Raw genomic sequence first — 16,451 nt, forward strand, 5'->3', positions numbered from 1 at the left:
TGCACACCAGTGCTGGATATGCCAGTTCTGTCTCAGAGAGGGGAAAAAACTAAGTAGTCAGGCACCATTAATAACTGGGTAGCAAAAGCCTTCTTGGGTTTGAGGGCCAGGGGGCTATGTAGTTTGAAAGTGGTCTCCCCACCGAGGGAGGAACGAGTGCTCACCCCCCGTTTAAACCAAACGGCACCAGAAGCAAAAGGAGACCAGGGCTCAGAACACTCACAGATACTGAAAAGCTTCAGAAAGTGATTTTACAAATTCTACTGTACGTGAAAACCTTGTGGACACAGTCACCACTTTGATCTTTTTTTCTCAGATACAGTGAACACCGGCCAAACTGTTTTAATTTCCGAATTTATTAAAATGATTAACCTCAATACTGCAAGTGCATGTACAAAATATTTGTAAAAAATGTTTTTAATGAAACATTAAAGAACTTACCTCAAATGCTGAAAAAGTCCTTTTTTCATTCTTTCAGTACAAGGAATACATTGTATCTCAAAAGTATTACAACTCAGCAAAACAATTTAAAACAGTAATTTGAAAAATGATTGAAAATTGAATACCTTACATATATTTCTATGATCATTTCCTAATTCTTACAATGCCAAAATCTTTACCAATCGTTGCATAAGCTCTAGCTACGTTTTATTGAATGCAACCTCTTCCAAGTGGTCAACAGTGTGTGGGTTTCGCCACTCCACACAGTGAAGTTCTACAGCAGAGCTAGACCAGCTCCGAGGCCCCTAACTGTAAAAACGGAAATTAGGTTTCCCTGGAAGGCGCCGGCAGTGGCTGCCGAGCGCTTGTGCACACCGACTCCTGAGGCAGTGACCACCACCTAACGTCACTGCTCGGACCCACGGGAAGGTCAGCCCCCAAAGACGAGGCCTCAATAAAGTTAAACTTCATAAATAAATTACTAAAATTAAGCTTAAAAATGGAGTAAAGTGGGAAATGCGGTATTTTGTTACTTTTTCCTTAAGATGAAATTCCTGAAATGGCTATCGTTGGTATTCCAAGAAAACAGTTCAAGATTTAGTCTCTGGACCTCTTTGAAAGACTCCAAACTAAGGTGGGAATAAAAGATGACCCCCTGCTCTCTGGTACCTCCCAGACACAGGGTCTGAGCGTGACCTTCTCAGTGGCCTGAGTCTCCCACTGCCACCCAGAGACACCGGGAGGACTGGGTGAGGTTGTAGACTGCTCCGAGTGCCTTGGGACAGACCTTGCAGGGCTGCCCTACTTCGAGAGGTGAAGAATTCTAGACGGAGCGAGCAAAGGGGGGTGTGAGTGGGCGAGGAGGTCAGCCACCTGCTCCCACATTAATACCTGAGGATGAAACTGCACCGTAACAAACAGGAACGAGACGACAGAAGACTATGGAAGTAATTCCTTGAAGAACAGAAGGGGAGAAAAATTCTAAATTTAAAGAACTTTTATGAATGTTACTAATTTCTATTTGGAACCTACTAGCAATAGTTCTAAGGAACTTAATTTAAATAGTATCCCCAGGAACCTAGAAACTGGTAGGAATCAGTAAGGAGTAACAGTAAGCATTGAGGTTTTCTCCACTGGACTTCTCATTACCTGCAGATTCCTTTAAGGATTTAAAGATATGGGCTACTTTTCTAGACACTACACGAATCTCCTGAATTGATTTCACTTAGGAACACTGTATATGTGAAAGCACATGTACACATTTCCCAGAAGTAGAGACCCCACTGGTGTCAGACACCTGCTACAGATGTATATTCTCAGATTCTTTGTCCAATGATTTGTAAAATCATCCAGAGAAATGGAAGGTTGGTATTGAACATAAAGTAGTAATCAAAATTTTGCTCATTAAGTTACTTAAAATTAATTTTTCTCAAAGTGCTTCAAAAACAAATTAAATGACTCCTCTTTTTGTTTAACTGATAATATAGTCAAAAAAATCTTTGATATTTTCATACATAAACTAACATAAGCCAAGAACTCCCACTGATGCAGTGCTTAAAACTATATATTTATAATTTCCTATTTTATTGGCATGAATATTTCTAAACTTAAAAACCTTCCTGGTAAGTTCTTTTAATTTCTTATGACAAAAATTTCTCACAACACACAAATATTTACAACATATACACTGTTTTCAGTTCTTTACACTGAATTTCAAAGACAAACATTTTTTTATAGGTTACCACAGAACAAAAGCTGTGACTCATGTTTTTATTTCATAAACTATTATAAGTTAAAGTGAATAGAGTTCTTTAATATTCCTTGTAGCATTTTACAAGTGCAACAGAAAACTTGAAGACCCCAATTAAGATAGCTGTAGTTCATTAGATAAATGTTGTTTGTTGCCATCACATTTGTTCACAGCAAATTTTTTGAAAAAATAAGCACCAATCATTCTTGCAAAGAACAATTTTATCTAAAAGGATTGAAAAGTGTTAAATACAAGGTCTTTAATTTACATGACAAGCAATAAATACGCTGTATCGAAACTCCTCCTGCACACTGCGACCCTCGTACATATAACGTACTGAAAAGTTAGCTGTCACGCATGTAATGTTTTTTTTGTTTTTTGTTTTTTTAAAGAAACCGATTTCACTCCCACCCGACCGATGGTCTGCTATTTAACCAAGGTCACAAACAGTACACCTGGGCCAGCAAACTGTGAAACTGACAAAACTCCAAGGGGGAAACATCTAGCAAATAAATCAAAAAGCCAAAGAACATTGCTGGTGATATTAGCATATACTAGAAAACCTTAATATGCTGCTACTGTGATTTGTTTTAAATTATTTTTTAGTCATATATTAAAGAGCCAGTTGATGCTCTTAAAGTTAAAAAAAAGAAAATTGTGTAGCCACATTATTGTTCTCAACGTCCCGTGTGGAAAGTTGCTATCACTGTACAATTTTGCTTGAGCCTTTATTTTACAACAGGGCTTTACCTCTAACTCAGAATTGCACATACGAAGGCTATTTAAAAAGTACAATAAAAATTTGCACAAATCAGACTTTTAAGAAGAGTCAGTACGCTGTACACTTTCTACAGTATTATGCTGATAAGTGAAGAGACAACAGAAGTGCTGCCCCTAAAATGTTTTCGGTTGAGGAGTAATTGACTGGAATTGTTTATTTCTTTAAAGTAGTTATCCCGGGTCAAATTAAGACCAAGAGCTTACTATGCGTTAAGCCTCAAAGACTGATCTTCTCTTCTCCTGGAAGAAATGTCAATATCTATAGAGTCTTTTCCGACTATGAGCCTCAGCCGCTTCGCCGGAGGAAGAGGGATAAAGTCGTCTTCAAAGTCGTCATCATAGTCATCCTCCTCTCCATCTCCCTCTGAAGAGGAGGAATCAGCGGTACTTTCTTCCTCATACTGACTATAGTCATCGACTTCCATGCGAGACTCCAGGAGAGAAAGAGGATCACTGCAGCACACCCCATTTTCGTGAAGCCCCTCTGCATACGACCCCCTGCTCTCCTCGTCCCGTTTTAGCTGGATTTTTAATTTTGTAGAGCTACTGCCTGATCCTGAGTTAAATCCATTATTAAGCTTTGCTACATAGAGATTATTATCATTTTCATGGTCTTTACTTAACTTGATGCTTATTTTTGAAGAATTCACTCCATCATTCTCTTGGTCATTTGTCTTGCTGCTGCTGTCATGACGCCTACGAAGAGTCAATTTGGGAATCCCAGAGTTATTTTCTAGGATTAACTGTGCATCATACCTAGTGATCCGCCTCTTCTTTTTACTTTTTGCAGTTCGGAAGCTGTCTTTTGCTTTGAAGCTGTCTGATGCGACCACAGAACCGCTAACGGGAGAAGGGGGCCAGTCCGTGTAGCTCCCGGGCACGCCCTCCAGGCTGCTGTGCTCGCCCTGGTCAGGGTGGGACCCCACGCCCTCTCGCCCCACGCCAGCTCTGCCGGGGGAATCGTGCACCGCAGCGGATTCCTCTGCTTCTGCCAACTGTCTCACCAGCTTCCCTTGCCGTGACTTCTTCCTTGACGTGCTGTCACTCTTAGGACACTTGGCCTCCCCCTTCTGCGCAGCTTCGTGAGCCAGTTCTTCCTCCTGCACCGCAGGAGATGCTTGCTCGCCACTGTCTGGGCAAGGTTCCGTCAAGCTGCTTTTGTAGCCATCCAACGTATTTGGTTCGAGCTTGATGTCGGAGGTCTCCTTCAAATTCATCCTCGTCCTCAAGGACCGCCGGGTTGTGTAGGTGCAGGGGGCGCCCTCCACGTGCGCAGGGGCGCCTCGCCCGGAGTTCTGCTTGTGCTCTCGCGCTGCGTGTCTAGTTAAGCACCCACTGGCCGCCGCGGCCGGGACTGGTCCCTCTGGCTCCTTATCTTTTTTAATGGGCAAATTTTTGTACAGAACTACTTTAGGTTCTTTAAGTACTAAGTTTCCCATTTCGAGTTTTCCCGAAGCACTCTTCTGCTCCAGCCGTTTGCAATGATTTCTTAGTTTTATCTTTGAAAGTAAAGGCTTTGCAGGTTTTCTCAGTTTCTTTGGTACCCTGGAATTACTTATAGGAGTTAGCTTAGATGAGGTAGAGTTGGAAGGAGCTGGAATTCCTGACATGGACTGCCTTGTCAATGCTCTGCTCTTGCTGTTCTTTTTCATGCCAACGGAAGATTTTCGGTTAGAAGCTGCAAAGTTTAAAAAAAAAAAGAAAAAAAAAAGGATGAAAAACAGTCTTGGTAACACGGTAATGTTCAACAAAACAATGCCAACACCCAGATGATTAGCTATGAAATGTTTAGATTATACAAAAAACGTGGTAGACAGACCCCAGTTGCGTTTCCGCCAGCACTCCTACAGTTCTCCTTTACATTCGCTTTCTAATTTCTGCCTCTAATTTAAGAAGCATCTATTCACTTTCCAGGTACGTAATTTCAGGGTTAAAGAGCTCTTAGCACAGCAAGGACCTGGATTTCACTCTAAGTGTCCTTAATCTATCACGACACTAGTCCAAACTGAACACTTCTTTCCCTGATTTAGTCTTTTACCACATAAAATATCTGAAGTAAAGCTAAGTAAAAATAATATTTTTCTTTCATAGATTCTTCTTAAAATCATCATTTAAAATGTTTCTAAAATCCATTATTCATTAACTCAAAGTATGTTATTTGACTAGTAATCCAGAACTGGCGACAGGTGACTAACAGGCTCTCAGAGACAAATTCTATCACGATGTTTTCAAGTAAGAAAAAGAGATCCTAAGAACCGCATATTGTTACTCCCACTAGACATTTATCCCCAAATGCCGCACCTTCTAAGCTGCTCCCTTCAATGCTGTGAGGACTAGCAGAGGCTCTGAAGGCTGCGGAACTTACTTGGCCCCATCCCTCCGCTGACTGCCCGCTGCCGACAATCAAACCGCAAGAGGGAAGAAGCGCACTGCTAGAGTTACACTCTCGGGACAAGGGGGACCCAACTTCCTTCCTCTGGACAAGGGGATGACAACCTACTGGGAATGACAACCTGAGAACTAACATGACAGTTGGACGGCTTCTCAAAAGGCTTATATGTGACTCAAGTGTCAGGTGGCCCCGTGGTGAGCCTCTGACCTTGCCACTGACTTTCCTTTCCGCCATCTTTGTTTTTCTCTACGTCTACATTTTGGATTTATAGTCACAGTGTTTTACGTGAGTCACTTTCGCGATCACTTAGTCTGCTCCCCATCCCCCACCTGAAAAGCTCTTCCCATCAAAATACCCCTTTAAATCATTCACTAGGGAAGTTGAGATGACCAAACGAATCATCACCACCTCTCAACAGAAAACAGAGGGAATAAAAACCAGTGAACGTGGGTAAGCCCAGCACGCTGCCCGACAAGACTGTTGCTTCCTACACGCCTGAGGGTCGCCAGGGTGACTGCTGTTCCTTCTGCATGGCTGAGCGAGTCAGGTTACCATTAGTTAGTTTTTATTGAGGGAGAGGAGCAAGAATGCAGAACAGCATTCCAAAAACATCAACCCGCCAAGAACAGAAGTCTCTGTACTCAGGAAGACGGGCTCACGAATGGCTCTGGGATCTCCAAACCAGCAGAATTCCCAGGAATGAGATCCACTGACTGAACCAAGAACATGCTTATCTGTGCCGGATGCTACCAGGGAGGCAACTTTTTTCTAAGAACAGTAGTAGCAGTAAAGTTTGGGTGCCACCCAATTTGAGAACCACCGACGTATTATGAAATGAATTATACAGAACTTACCAGAAATAATTTTTTAAATATAAGGATATTTAGGGACGGCTTTTGCTTAAGGATTTCTTTGTGCTTACAAGGCTTCCTACAAGGTGAGAGTAGATGTGCTTATGATGTAAACACACCAGTGCTGGTGTCTGCCTTTCTCAAATGTGGCTATGGTGAGACTTTGCTGTCTATGGCTCTTCAAGGACCATTCTATGACCAAGGTCAGCGGTTCTCATTTCATACCTGCAACCACCCCTCCACAATGATCATTACACCGTGTATCCTTGACTGCAATCCCCCTGCAATCTGGATCCAACCTGTCCTCCTAAACAGCGCCTTTGCCAGTCTCCCTCACAGACTCCTTGTCATGAAATCCGGTGGACCCTTTCAGCCCGTACCGTTGCTTCCTTCTCTGCAGAATGTGACGCTGCTAACCATTATTTTTCCTGAACCCCCTCCTGAACCCCCTCTCTCCTTGGCTGCTCGCGAGAGCACACTCTCCTGGCCTTCCCTCCGTGTCCCGGACCCTCTTCCTCCATCTGCCCGGTGGACTGCACTCCTCAGGCCTCTGCTATCCTAGGCCCCTTGAAAACTCTACTCAGTCTCCAGGCCATAAGCAGCCACTCCTCCACGGCTATCACCATCGATATGCTGGCAGTTCCCAAACCAAAGTCTCTAGCCTGATTCTCGCCTTAATTACAGATCCGCATCACCGAAGGTCCACTGGGACCTTGATCGCCCGCTAAGATTGTCTCATGAGCTCCTCACAAGTCAACATGCCCAAAGGGAACTCACCACCAAGCCTAAGTTCTCCATCTTGGTCAATACCACCAACACCCAGCCAGCTGCCCAAGCAGACACGGGGAGGTCATCCATGACGCCTGCTCTCGCTAACTCTCACCAACCAGCCACTGGTCCTGTGGAGTCCACTCCTGCAGTGCCGCTGGGACCACCTCCTCTCCATTCCTGATGCCACCATTTCCTGCCTTGACTCTGGCACTAACACCCGCCTTTCCTTGCCTCCCTACTGCTTCCCCGACATTCCATCCCCCACCACGCAGCCCAGATGATTCTCCTGGTATGCCACGTCACTTCTGGGCTTTAAACCTGCCAATAACCTAATACCTCAGAATAAAGTCCAAAATTTTAAATTATGCTCATATCCCTCCTTCCCACCTTCTACTCCAGCCTTGATGAACTTTACTGATGCAAATCCTACACTCGTGCCCACACGTTCATTTGTGACGTTCCCTCTGCTTGGAGCACGTTTCACTTGGCCAACTTCTCCTCCCCTTTTGAGACTCAGCTCAGCAAACACTTCTCTCAGGAAGCCTTTCATGACTCTACACATGACAGGTTACCCTTCCCGTGACTCTTCGTGGCACCTGAGATTCTCCTCACTTGGGCACTGATTTTTCAATCACTGGATGAATCTCACTTACGGTGATTTTGAATCTGGGCTCTCGCCCTTCCACCCCTCCTTCCGAGAGGTTCATTGTTAGCTGACTGCAGTGAACCACTGACAAAGCACTTCAGTGTGTGTTTTAAAGAGCACAAGAGAGACTGAATTTGATGCTACGTGTTATTTCAATAGAGAGACTTCACTTCCGTATTTATGTATTTATCAGTGTATTCTCATCTTGTTTGAACAGCGTTATCTCAACAAAAGCCCAGCTAAAAGGTGTGCTCAAGTCAAAGGGCACAAAAGGCACAGTCCGGCTGGGTAAGAGAAATGTGGGCAACGTGACTAAGCACCCAGGGCTCTTCACGGCGCCACGAAGGTGCTGCTACACTATCGCGGGGGGATGGGGGGGTGAGCGCCAGCAACAGCAGGCTGAGGGAGAGATGGTGGTCACAGTGGCAAACTAAGAAAAGTCTATCAAGAGACTGAGGATCCTGACACAGTGGAGGGAAGGCACGGCCACGGCTCCCCTGGCTTTGGCACTAACACGCCACGTGTGGCTCTCTTCCCTCACGGCTGGGACAAATCCCAAATGCATAAACCTAGAAAGTGATTTCACGTGAAGATACACATTCTTAGCAATTGGTATATACTAGGTACAGTGCCAAATGGGCAAATTAGTATGATCTCAATCATAATAAGCATTCTCTGAAGTAAGAGCTACGACACTAAATGAAAACCAAGTTCAGGTGGGCTAGCGTGCCTGAGAGCGTCCATCCGGTCAGCAGCAGAGATGGGACTTGCGCTGAGGCCTGTGGCCCCAGATCTCAAGCTTTTCACCACACCGTCACACGGCCTCTAAGGGACACCACAGAGCTATTACGGGGCCAGTCCCAACTCCTGGGAAAGGACCCGTGGTATGGCTACCGCGGTCCCCTCAGGGTGTCCTCAAAATCATAAGGCAGCTCTGTGTGGGCATCGAGAATGACAGCCAGACACAAGAGCAGCAAAACGACAGCAAAGCTTCCAGAACGCTCGGGCTGCACCCGTGCCCTGCGCGGGACAAGCCCCAGAAACACACACGGTGGAGCCAAGGGAACACGAGGGCCACACACAGCCTGGCATGTTCCCAACACGAGGACCCAAAAACCCTCAACAGGATTTTAAAGACTTCAGTTCAAGGAGTCTGTCAGGCACAAGAAGCAGGCTCCACCTCATGCAACCAACACAGGAATGAACGGCTGGAAAAAGGTGCTGGAAAGGATTCTGAAGCAGCCTGCAGGCTCAGCAGAAAAGTGTTCAGACCAACCAGTGACGTCTGCGGCAGGCGAGAGAGTGACAGGTGGTGGCCCAGCCCACTGTCTCCAGGGCAGGCGCTCCTCAGTCCAGCTGAGTGAACTTATTCCACAGGTGGGAGTCCTCTGGGACTTGCACCAACTCGTGGCATTTTCAGTGGCTCACCTCCAGGACGCAGCACTATGGGGGTGGCCTAGCCACTGAGGCACAAGAGGCCTAAGAAACCCGACTCTTCTAGTGATGGCATTATAATCAGGTCTGTGGACTGAACCTGTGAGAAGGGATTTCTCGTCTCCTCTCTGGATGCTAAAGCAAACAGTCAAGTTGTCGTTCTTGAGACACCTTCCAAAAAAGGACCTGCATGGAAGGAAGAAAGAATTTTTTCTTCCAACTAGGCAGAAACGTTTCTTTAAAAAGAACAAACACGCTGTTCAGAGAAAGCAGTTCCTCTGTAGTTGTCAGCTGCTTAATTCTAACCAAACTGCAGGATAAGATGGGTACTCGGAATCTATACACAAGATGTATGCCCACGCCCCTTGGGAGAAAGGCTTGGGCACCTCTGGCCTTGCATCCACTGCAGTGTCAAAGTCTTTTCTTTCAAACAGGTAGAAGGGTTTGGTCAAGACACAAACAGCAAAAGAAATACAGCCTAAAAGAACACATGTAAGAGCCCGAGAAAACACTGCTATGAACATACTTAGTGCACAATGTTCTCAGAGACCGCTGGAGTAAACCTCGAACTCCTTCAGAGCCCCGAGCCACGTCTAGCAACTGTCACAATGACCCTCAAAGCTACTTATGCCAACCCTTGAACTACTCCAGACAATCACTGTGCAGAAAAGTAACCTGACTAAAGTAAGCACCCTGATACAAGCAGCCACGGTGAAGGGCTCTATTTCTGTTCTGTAATGCTGAGACTACAGCTCAGAGGGATCACCTGTTCCCTCTAGCCTTTAGCAAGTGGCATTTGCAGCCTGCTCTGCATAGTTACTGTGTACTGGTCCCATCCTGGAGCTAAGGCATAAACTCCCCAAGGGAGGGGCCCAAGTCTCATACACTTTTCTTTCTCTTTTTAACAACCAGCAGGCTTTGAACATGTATTTGGTTTATTAATAAATATCCCATAGATGGTCACATAACAGAACACTCAACACCTTCCAAAAATTTTTCCTATTTTGATTTTTTAAACTAAGTGGGGTACTGAGTTCAGTATCTACACATCAGTGTATGGTTAACACGTAAGAACACAAAGCACCCGCACGAACGTCACCGAGCCACGTGGACAGTGCCGTGGCCATCCCCACGTGTGGCTGGCAGCACACTCCTAAGTGTTCTTATGCAGACATTCATAAAATGGGCCTCACAAGTCGCCAGTTTCACCAAGGAACCAGACTCAGAAAACAAAATGTTGATTATGCTGCGTTTATTATTAAAACCAACAATCAACAGTGAATGACGAACTAACTGCTCTTCTTCGTTCACTTTGGACGTTAAAGACTGGAATAGGAATGCGGCATCGCTTTTCCACGGCAGAGGTTACCCCTGGCCTCTGACTCCCAGCAGAAGGTAGAGTCAGGATTCAGGGCAGTGACAGTCCCCATCACGGGAGACATCTTCCCTTTTCTTTGGGATTTTCTGTAGTGGAGAGGAGTACCCAGAGTTGGGCTGAAAACATCTGAAGACAGGGAGAAGAGCCTAAAATAATCAGACCTCAGACGGTACTTACTGCTGACAAGTATGTATGGACATTCAGAGTGCCAGAACAGGCATACTTTGGGGACCATCAAGTTAAAACTTTTAGACTTTATTCCTATCAGAGACAAGTCAGACTAAGGAGCCTACTGCTTTAGTGGCAACCAGAGAAAACTGGTGCTACCCAGATGGAAAACAGTAGCAATCAGGATGGTTCCAGGACTTCAAGGTTCCAAAAACGTGATGTGTTTTCTTGTGCTCACTTAGGATTCTTCTCTTTCTTTTCTCTTTATTCTTCATTCTCTTTTTCCAGTTTCCATCAGGTCTTGCCCCCCCACACAACTGGTATCTTAAAGCTTGTTTCCTTCTCCTTTTCATCACTCTTGCTACTTTCGGTCGAGTGGCTATTACAACACGTCACAGTATAATGACATTCAAACTGCTCCTCTATCACAATTCTGAGTCTGGTAACTGGTGGTTTGGTGAATTGAGTCAGTTCATTTTGAAAACGGCAAGCAAGCAGTAAAAGGGTGGAAGCCTTGAGGCCAGAAGCTATGAATTCCCCAAGTCCATCATCCATCCTAACAGACTGGCCAGGCGCAGAACACGTATGTGCCTGTGTGACGCCACCCCGTCCTTTGTCTTCTTGTGGGCCTAACAATATCATTACAGAGAAACTAACACCTTGAAAAGCTTTCTGTCAAACATATGATGACCCTGGAACACACGATGGAGAATTTAATATCCAGTTACCCAGTATTCAAGAAAAGCAGACAATTTAGTACCATATTAAATCTGGAGGCATGATACAGACTGCTTTTGTGCTCGAATCACTTCTAGAACCTTGCAGTGCTGGTGAAGTGCATGAATCCCAGAGTTTCTCTCAATGTTTAAAAGATCAAAACTATTAGAGCATGCTTTAGAAAGCAAACTATGTGAAAATACTTAAAAAAAAAAAAAAAAAGATATGCTTATCAAATCTCCCTTACTTACTTGCATTGTTTTTTTCCTGAGTGGTATCTGCGTCAGTGTTAGAGCTGACAGATTGACTGTCTGAATTTTTGCTGCTGTCACCTAACTTTTTAAGCCTATTTAAACGTTTATCTGTTTCTCTGAGTCCATATTTGCTATTGATAACAGGAGCAGGCGCAGGCAGTCCCACTCTGGATTTAAAAGCACCAGTTCCCCGTCTGAAAGAGAAACAGCACAGGTTACACAAACAGCATTCTCACTGACGTAAGCCTGGTTGCTGAGCGCACTTGGCCACATCAGATCAGCAAGTGTGATGAACTGATGAGGCCCTAATCGCCACTGGAAAGCCGCTAAGCCTAGGACTCTCAAAATACACACATATATAAAATTAATGCAAAAAAGCCCCAGACTTAAAATAAAACAATTTATGATTACTGTCAATCAATTGTTAATTGCCCATGAGAAGCTATTGGTTGGACCCTGTAGAATTTCAAGTGTAGGTAAAAATAAATAAATAAAATTTCAATTTCAAAACCGACTGGTACAATAATTAGGTCTAAACTGTAACTGAAATAACCCACCTGTTAATTATATCCCAGCTTTGTTCTGCATAATTTAACACTACATTACTGAATATTGAGAATTACAGAATTAAAAGAGGAACCAGTGAATTTCCATAAATTAAATCATTGCTTAGAAGCTAATGTTAGATACAAACAAATACTAACTGAAATTCTGAATAAGAAGGCTAGGCTATCTTAGTGAAAATCTCACTTCTAGAATAATGAAAACTGTTAAATTCCTCCTTTAAAGTTACTGAATGAACATAATTAACAAAATGTTACTAAATAAAAGACATTAAAAGACTTGCTTTTACCACTGGCTAAGAATGATCTGTAACCTGCTTTAATTATTTATATTTATATAAATTCTAATGAAGTGGGTGCTTAATAAGAAGTCCTCCTAAACTTCCTTAATGAACCTAGCTTTGCAAATCTGTGCTTTATTCAGTGTTATAAAGGTAAATTTCTACTTGCTCTGCTCAAAAGAATAAATAAAATATAAATTAATGAGGTTAAAAAAATTAAGCACTACATATTGCATTTAAAAAATGATAAATCTCTTTGGCCAAAATTGCCTTCACTGACTTGCCTGTCACTGGCCTTAGCTTGTTGAAGAAAAGCCATATAATAACAGCTTCTGAACTTGAGGCAAAACTGTGAGCACTTCCCGTTATGAAGCAACACTGCCCTCCAAAAGATCCCATGTGGTTTATTTTCTTCAGGATTTAGATGAGGAGAAAATAACTTTTCTCCTCCAAGGAATCTGAGTATTTCACCTTTTGCTAAGGGAGAACAAAAATTTTATTTTCTCTCCCTCCCTCTTAAACCTCTTAATGCTAGGGAGGAGCACAAAGCTAGTCTGAATGCAGAGACTATGTTTGGCGACTAAGGTGAGCATTCTTGCCTTCTTCGCCTTCCTAGAATGGATCTGGAATTCTACTTTTATTAATGCTTTTGTAAAAATGACAAATATATTGTGGGACTGCCTCAATTCTTTTTTCAAATGGTGCATTAGAAATCACTGTAAAAACCTCTAGGTAACCTTCACCACGGCAGGCCAACAATTACACTCCACTCCACCATAAAGTATATTCAGAAAGTAAATGTGTAAATCCTAAAGGCTGTTTCATTTCAGGTGGATTAAGGAATTAATAAATTTTGTTCAGATATTGTGCCTTTTTACCATAACCTGTAATATTTCTGGAAAGATGGGCCATACTTTAATACAAAATAAATGATCATGGTGGAATTATCTGAAAATTTATTTTTTTTAAGTAAACCTCCCCCATTCATCTGTTTCTCTACTTCCTTTACTTCTTTTTAACTTATGACAGTAACACATGCTTGTGTTTGCTGCAACAGGTGAGACAATCTTAGGCTCCGTCTCCATAAAGCAGAAGTCAATAGTGCTCCCCAGCCAGCCTCCATCCCCAGAGCCCCCCGACCCCGCCCTGGCGCCAGTGCTAACCACCTGCCAGCACCTCATCTCCTGCTCCTTTGCCATGAGCTACACACCTATTCACATTGTTGTTTCTTCCTAAGCAAACAAAACCCAAAGAGGATAATACCATACCTCTTACTCAGCAACCAGCTTTCTTTCTTTTTTTTCCCCCAGCTTTCTTACTACATCATGCACAAGTAAATCTGAACTGTTTTGAAACTTGTACCTTTTACACAGACTAAACATTCCATAATCTGTTCAAGCACTACTGGTGATTACTGAAACTTGTAGGTTTGTGGTTTCTGCTTGCCACCACGAATGCTGCTGCTACCCTGCTTTGAAACCAAATCCTTACTAACTAATGCTCCTACTTCCATAGGATAGATTCTTCCATATGGAACTGACTGCCAGACAAAAGGGTGTGATTATTTTGAACAAATATTGCCAGATTACTTTCCCAAAAGGTTATAGCAATTTACAGCCCTAGTGACATTGCGTAAGTGCCTGTTTCCCCACATCCTCACCAGCAGCACAGAGTACGCTTCTAAATTTTGCCAATTTGATAGTGAAAACGGATACCTAGCTATTGTTTTCCTTGTTTATGGCCATCATTTTCTGTGTAGCACCTTCCTTACCTCTTTTCTCTAGTGGAAGTCTGTCTTTTTTTTTAATGAGCTTATAAGAGCTTTTTGTCCTTGGGATATTAACTCTGCCGTGTATGTACTTTTTTCCCCCTTCAGTTTGTCATTAATCTGACTTTTGCTTTTAGCTATTCAAAAATTTTCATATTTACCATTTCTTGTCTTAGCTCCTTTCAGAAGATTTCCACTACCCCAAGGGTAGACGTATACGTTCTAATTTTTTTCCTAATCATCTTACATTATATTTTTAAATTAAAAATTTTAATCCATCTGAATTTATCTTGTATATGGTGTGAGATGTTGAGCTTGGTTTTCTTCCAGGCGCACAATGAATTATGTCACTATTATTTATTAAAGAAATCATCATTTCCCCATATGTGGTATTAAGACTTCATACACACTCGGCTCTATTTCAGGAGTCTGTTCATGTCCTCTTATTTGTCCATATCGGCCAGTGTCATCAAGTTTTGATCACAACTGTTTCATAGTAAATTTTTAATAAGGCCAACTGCCCCTAACTATACTTTAGAATCTAATTTTTTCTTAGCTATCATCAGACATACTTTCATATAAGCTTTAAAACAATTTGGTCCTTCATATTCTTCGGTCCCTCACTAGATTTCATTTCTCAAATTTTCTAGAGTGAAATTTGCAGTACTTACTTATGAAAGTATTACAATTACTATTTTGTTAGGATGGTTATTTCCCAGAAGCGCACATCAAATGTACCCTGGACACTGTACCCACGAGGTCAGCACCTCTGTAAACCCTCTGTCCCCTCTCCTTCCTTCTTTTCACCCTCCAGCAACTAGCACACTGTGCGTGTGTCCCTTCATGGCACTGCCCTCACAGCTGGCACTGTGCTAGTCTTGTTTACCCTGCCTGCATGAGGCCTAACATAAAGTAACTAACTATTCAGTTACCATATGATGAATAATTGAATGAGTTCCTTTGGTCTCATCCTCTCGCCTAATTTCTGGAAAGGCAGAAACAATCTGGTGTTCCTGAGAATTTCAAGAATATTCCCAGCCAACCTTTAAATCAAACTTCCCAAATAGCCTGACAATAGCTGAGCCTACTGCTCCGTATGAGGCCTTTCCATTTAAAAAGGATTTGCACATGTTTCTGTTTATTCCTCACACTAACCCCGTGGAGCAGGCAGGACAGCCCTTCTGACCAGTGAGAAACAGTCTCCTGGAAGAGAACTAATCTGCCCGAGGGACATGATGACACATGGGGTTCTAAACTAGGCAAAGAGCTGTTTCAGGGGTGGTCTGGAATCCTGTGTATGTGGTTACATTTTTCAGGACCGCCTCCAAAAGCATATTTAGCGTATTACTTACTCCATTCATTCATTCACCAAATATTTATCAAGCACCTACTATATGTCAGGTACTGTTCTGGACGCTGGGAGTACAGCAGTAAATGAAAAAGATAAAAATCTCTGCCTTCCTGGAACTTGCATTCTAATGGGAGAATAACCAGAAACCACAAAATAAGTTTACAGCTAACATCTGAATATTAACTGTGTGCTGTTTTACATACTTTTCGTGAGATAAATTAAATCCTCACAGCAACCCTATGAGATAGTTTCTAATGTTATCCCCATTTTATAGATGGGGTACTTAAGGCACAAAAGCAGCTAAGTTGCCCAAGATCACACAGCTAATGAAATGCAGAGTCACAGGATTCCAACTCAGGGAGTCTGACACCAGATCTCATGCACATCACTGTTATACTATGTTATCTCTAAAATGGTTTTAAAGCATTATTCAACTGTAATTAAACTACTTCATGGATTAAAGGGTCTTTTTGTGGACTGGTCTAAGATTTAACCAATGTTTGAACCATTTTTTTAATTTAGAAAAAGATAAATTTTATCCCCCTGCATTCCCACTCCCTCCCTGCAAAAGGGGCAAAAATTCAGCAGCATCAGGAATAGGTTTTCTGCCCTCCCTTCGTGGCAAAGATCCCAGAGCTGGGAGAGAAACAGCTGGGGTTGTACCACGACCCCATGCCTCTGCTCTCTCACGACACAGGGGAAACCACTGGCTTCCCTGAAAGAAGGGAAACGTGGGCTCTGGGGAATCAGCATTTCTCCCGAGGCCGGATGGCTGGCGGAGAAGTAGTACCACCGCCTATCTTTGCTTCCATGTGTAAAAGGCTCTGAGGTCAGGCTGACTTGGACTTCTGCACCTGCAGTGTGGCCACACCACCAGCTCTCTCCCAGGACAGCTGTGAGGACTGA

General features: G+C 43.1%; 1 protein-coding gene across 12 annotated transcripts in view; it reads right to left on the reverse strand.

Annotated features, from left to right (window-relative positions):
- Positions 1 to 337: 337 nt before the first annotated feature.
- The window catches only part of KMT5B (lysine methyltransferase 5B), a 53,765-nt gene continuing 37,651 nt past the window's right edge, over positions 338 to 16,451 (reverse strand). For 8 of the 12 annotated variants that reach the window (XM_073809272.1, XM_073809271.1, XM_019929051.3 and 5 more), the window contains 2 exons: positions 11,580 to 11,776; positions 2,007 to 4,649 (listed from right to left, as the gene is read on the reverse strand). In XM_073809272.1, coding sequence (XP_073665373.1) covers positions 3,175 to 4,649; positions 11,580 to 11,776 — 1,672 coding nt within the window. In that variant the 3' untranslated portion in view covers positions 2,007 to 3,174. Of the gene's footprint in view, positions 4,650 to 10,300; positions 11,777 to 16,451 lie in introns of those variants that run through there. The other 4 variants (XM_073809274.1, XM_033861303.2, XM_073809276.1 and 1 more) reach the window with 4 other exon arrangements.

The sequence above is a fragment of the Tursiops truncatus genome, chromosome 8, assembly GCF_011762595.2.
Source record: "Tursiops truncatus isolate mTurTru1 chromosome 8, mTurTru1.mat.Y, whole genome shotgun sequence".
Classification (NCBI taxonomy): Eukaryota; Metazoa; Chordata; class Mammalia; order Artiodactyla; family Delphinidae; genus Tursiops; species Tursiops truncatus.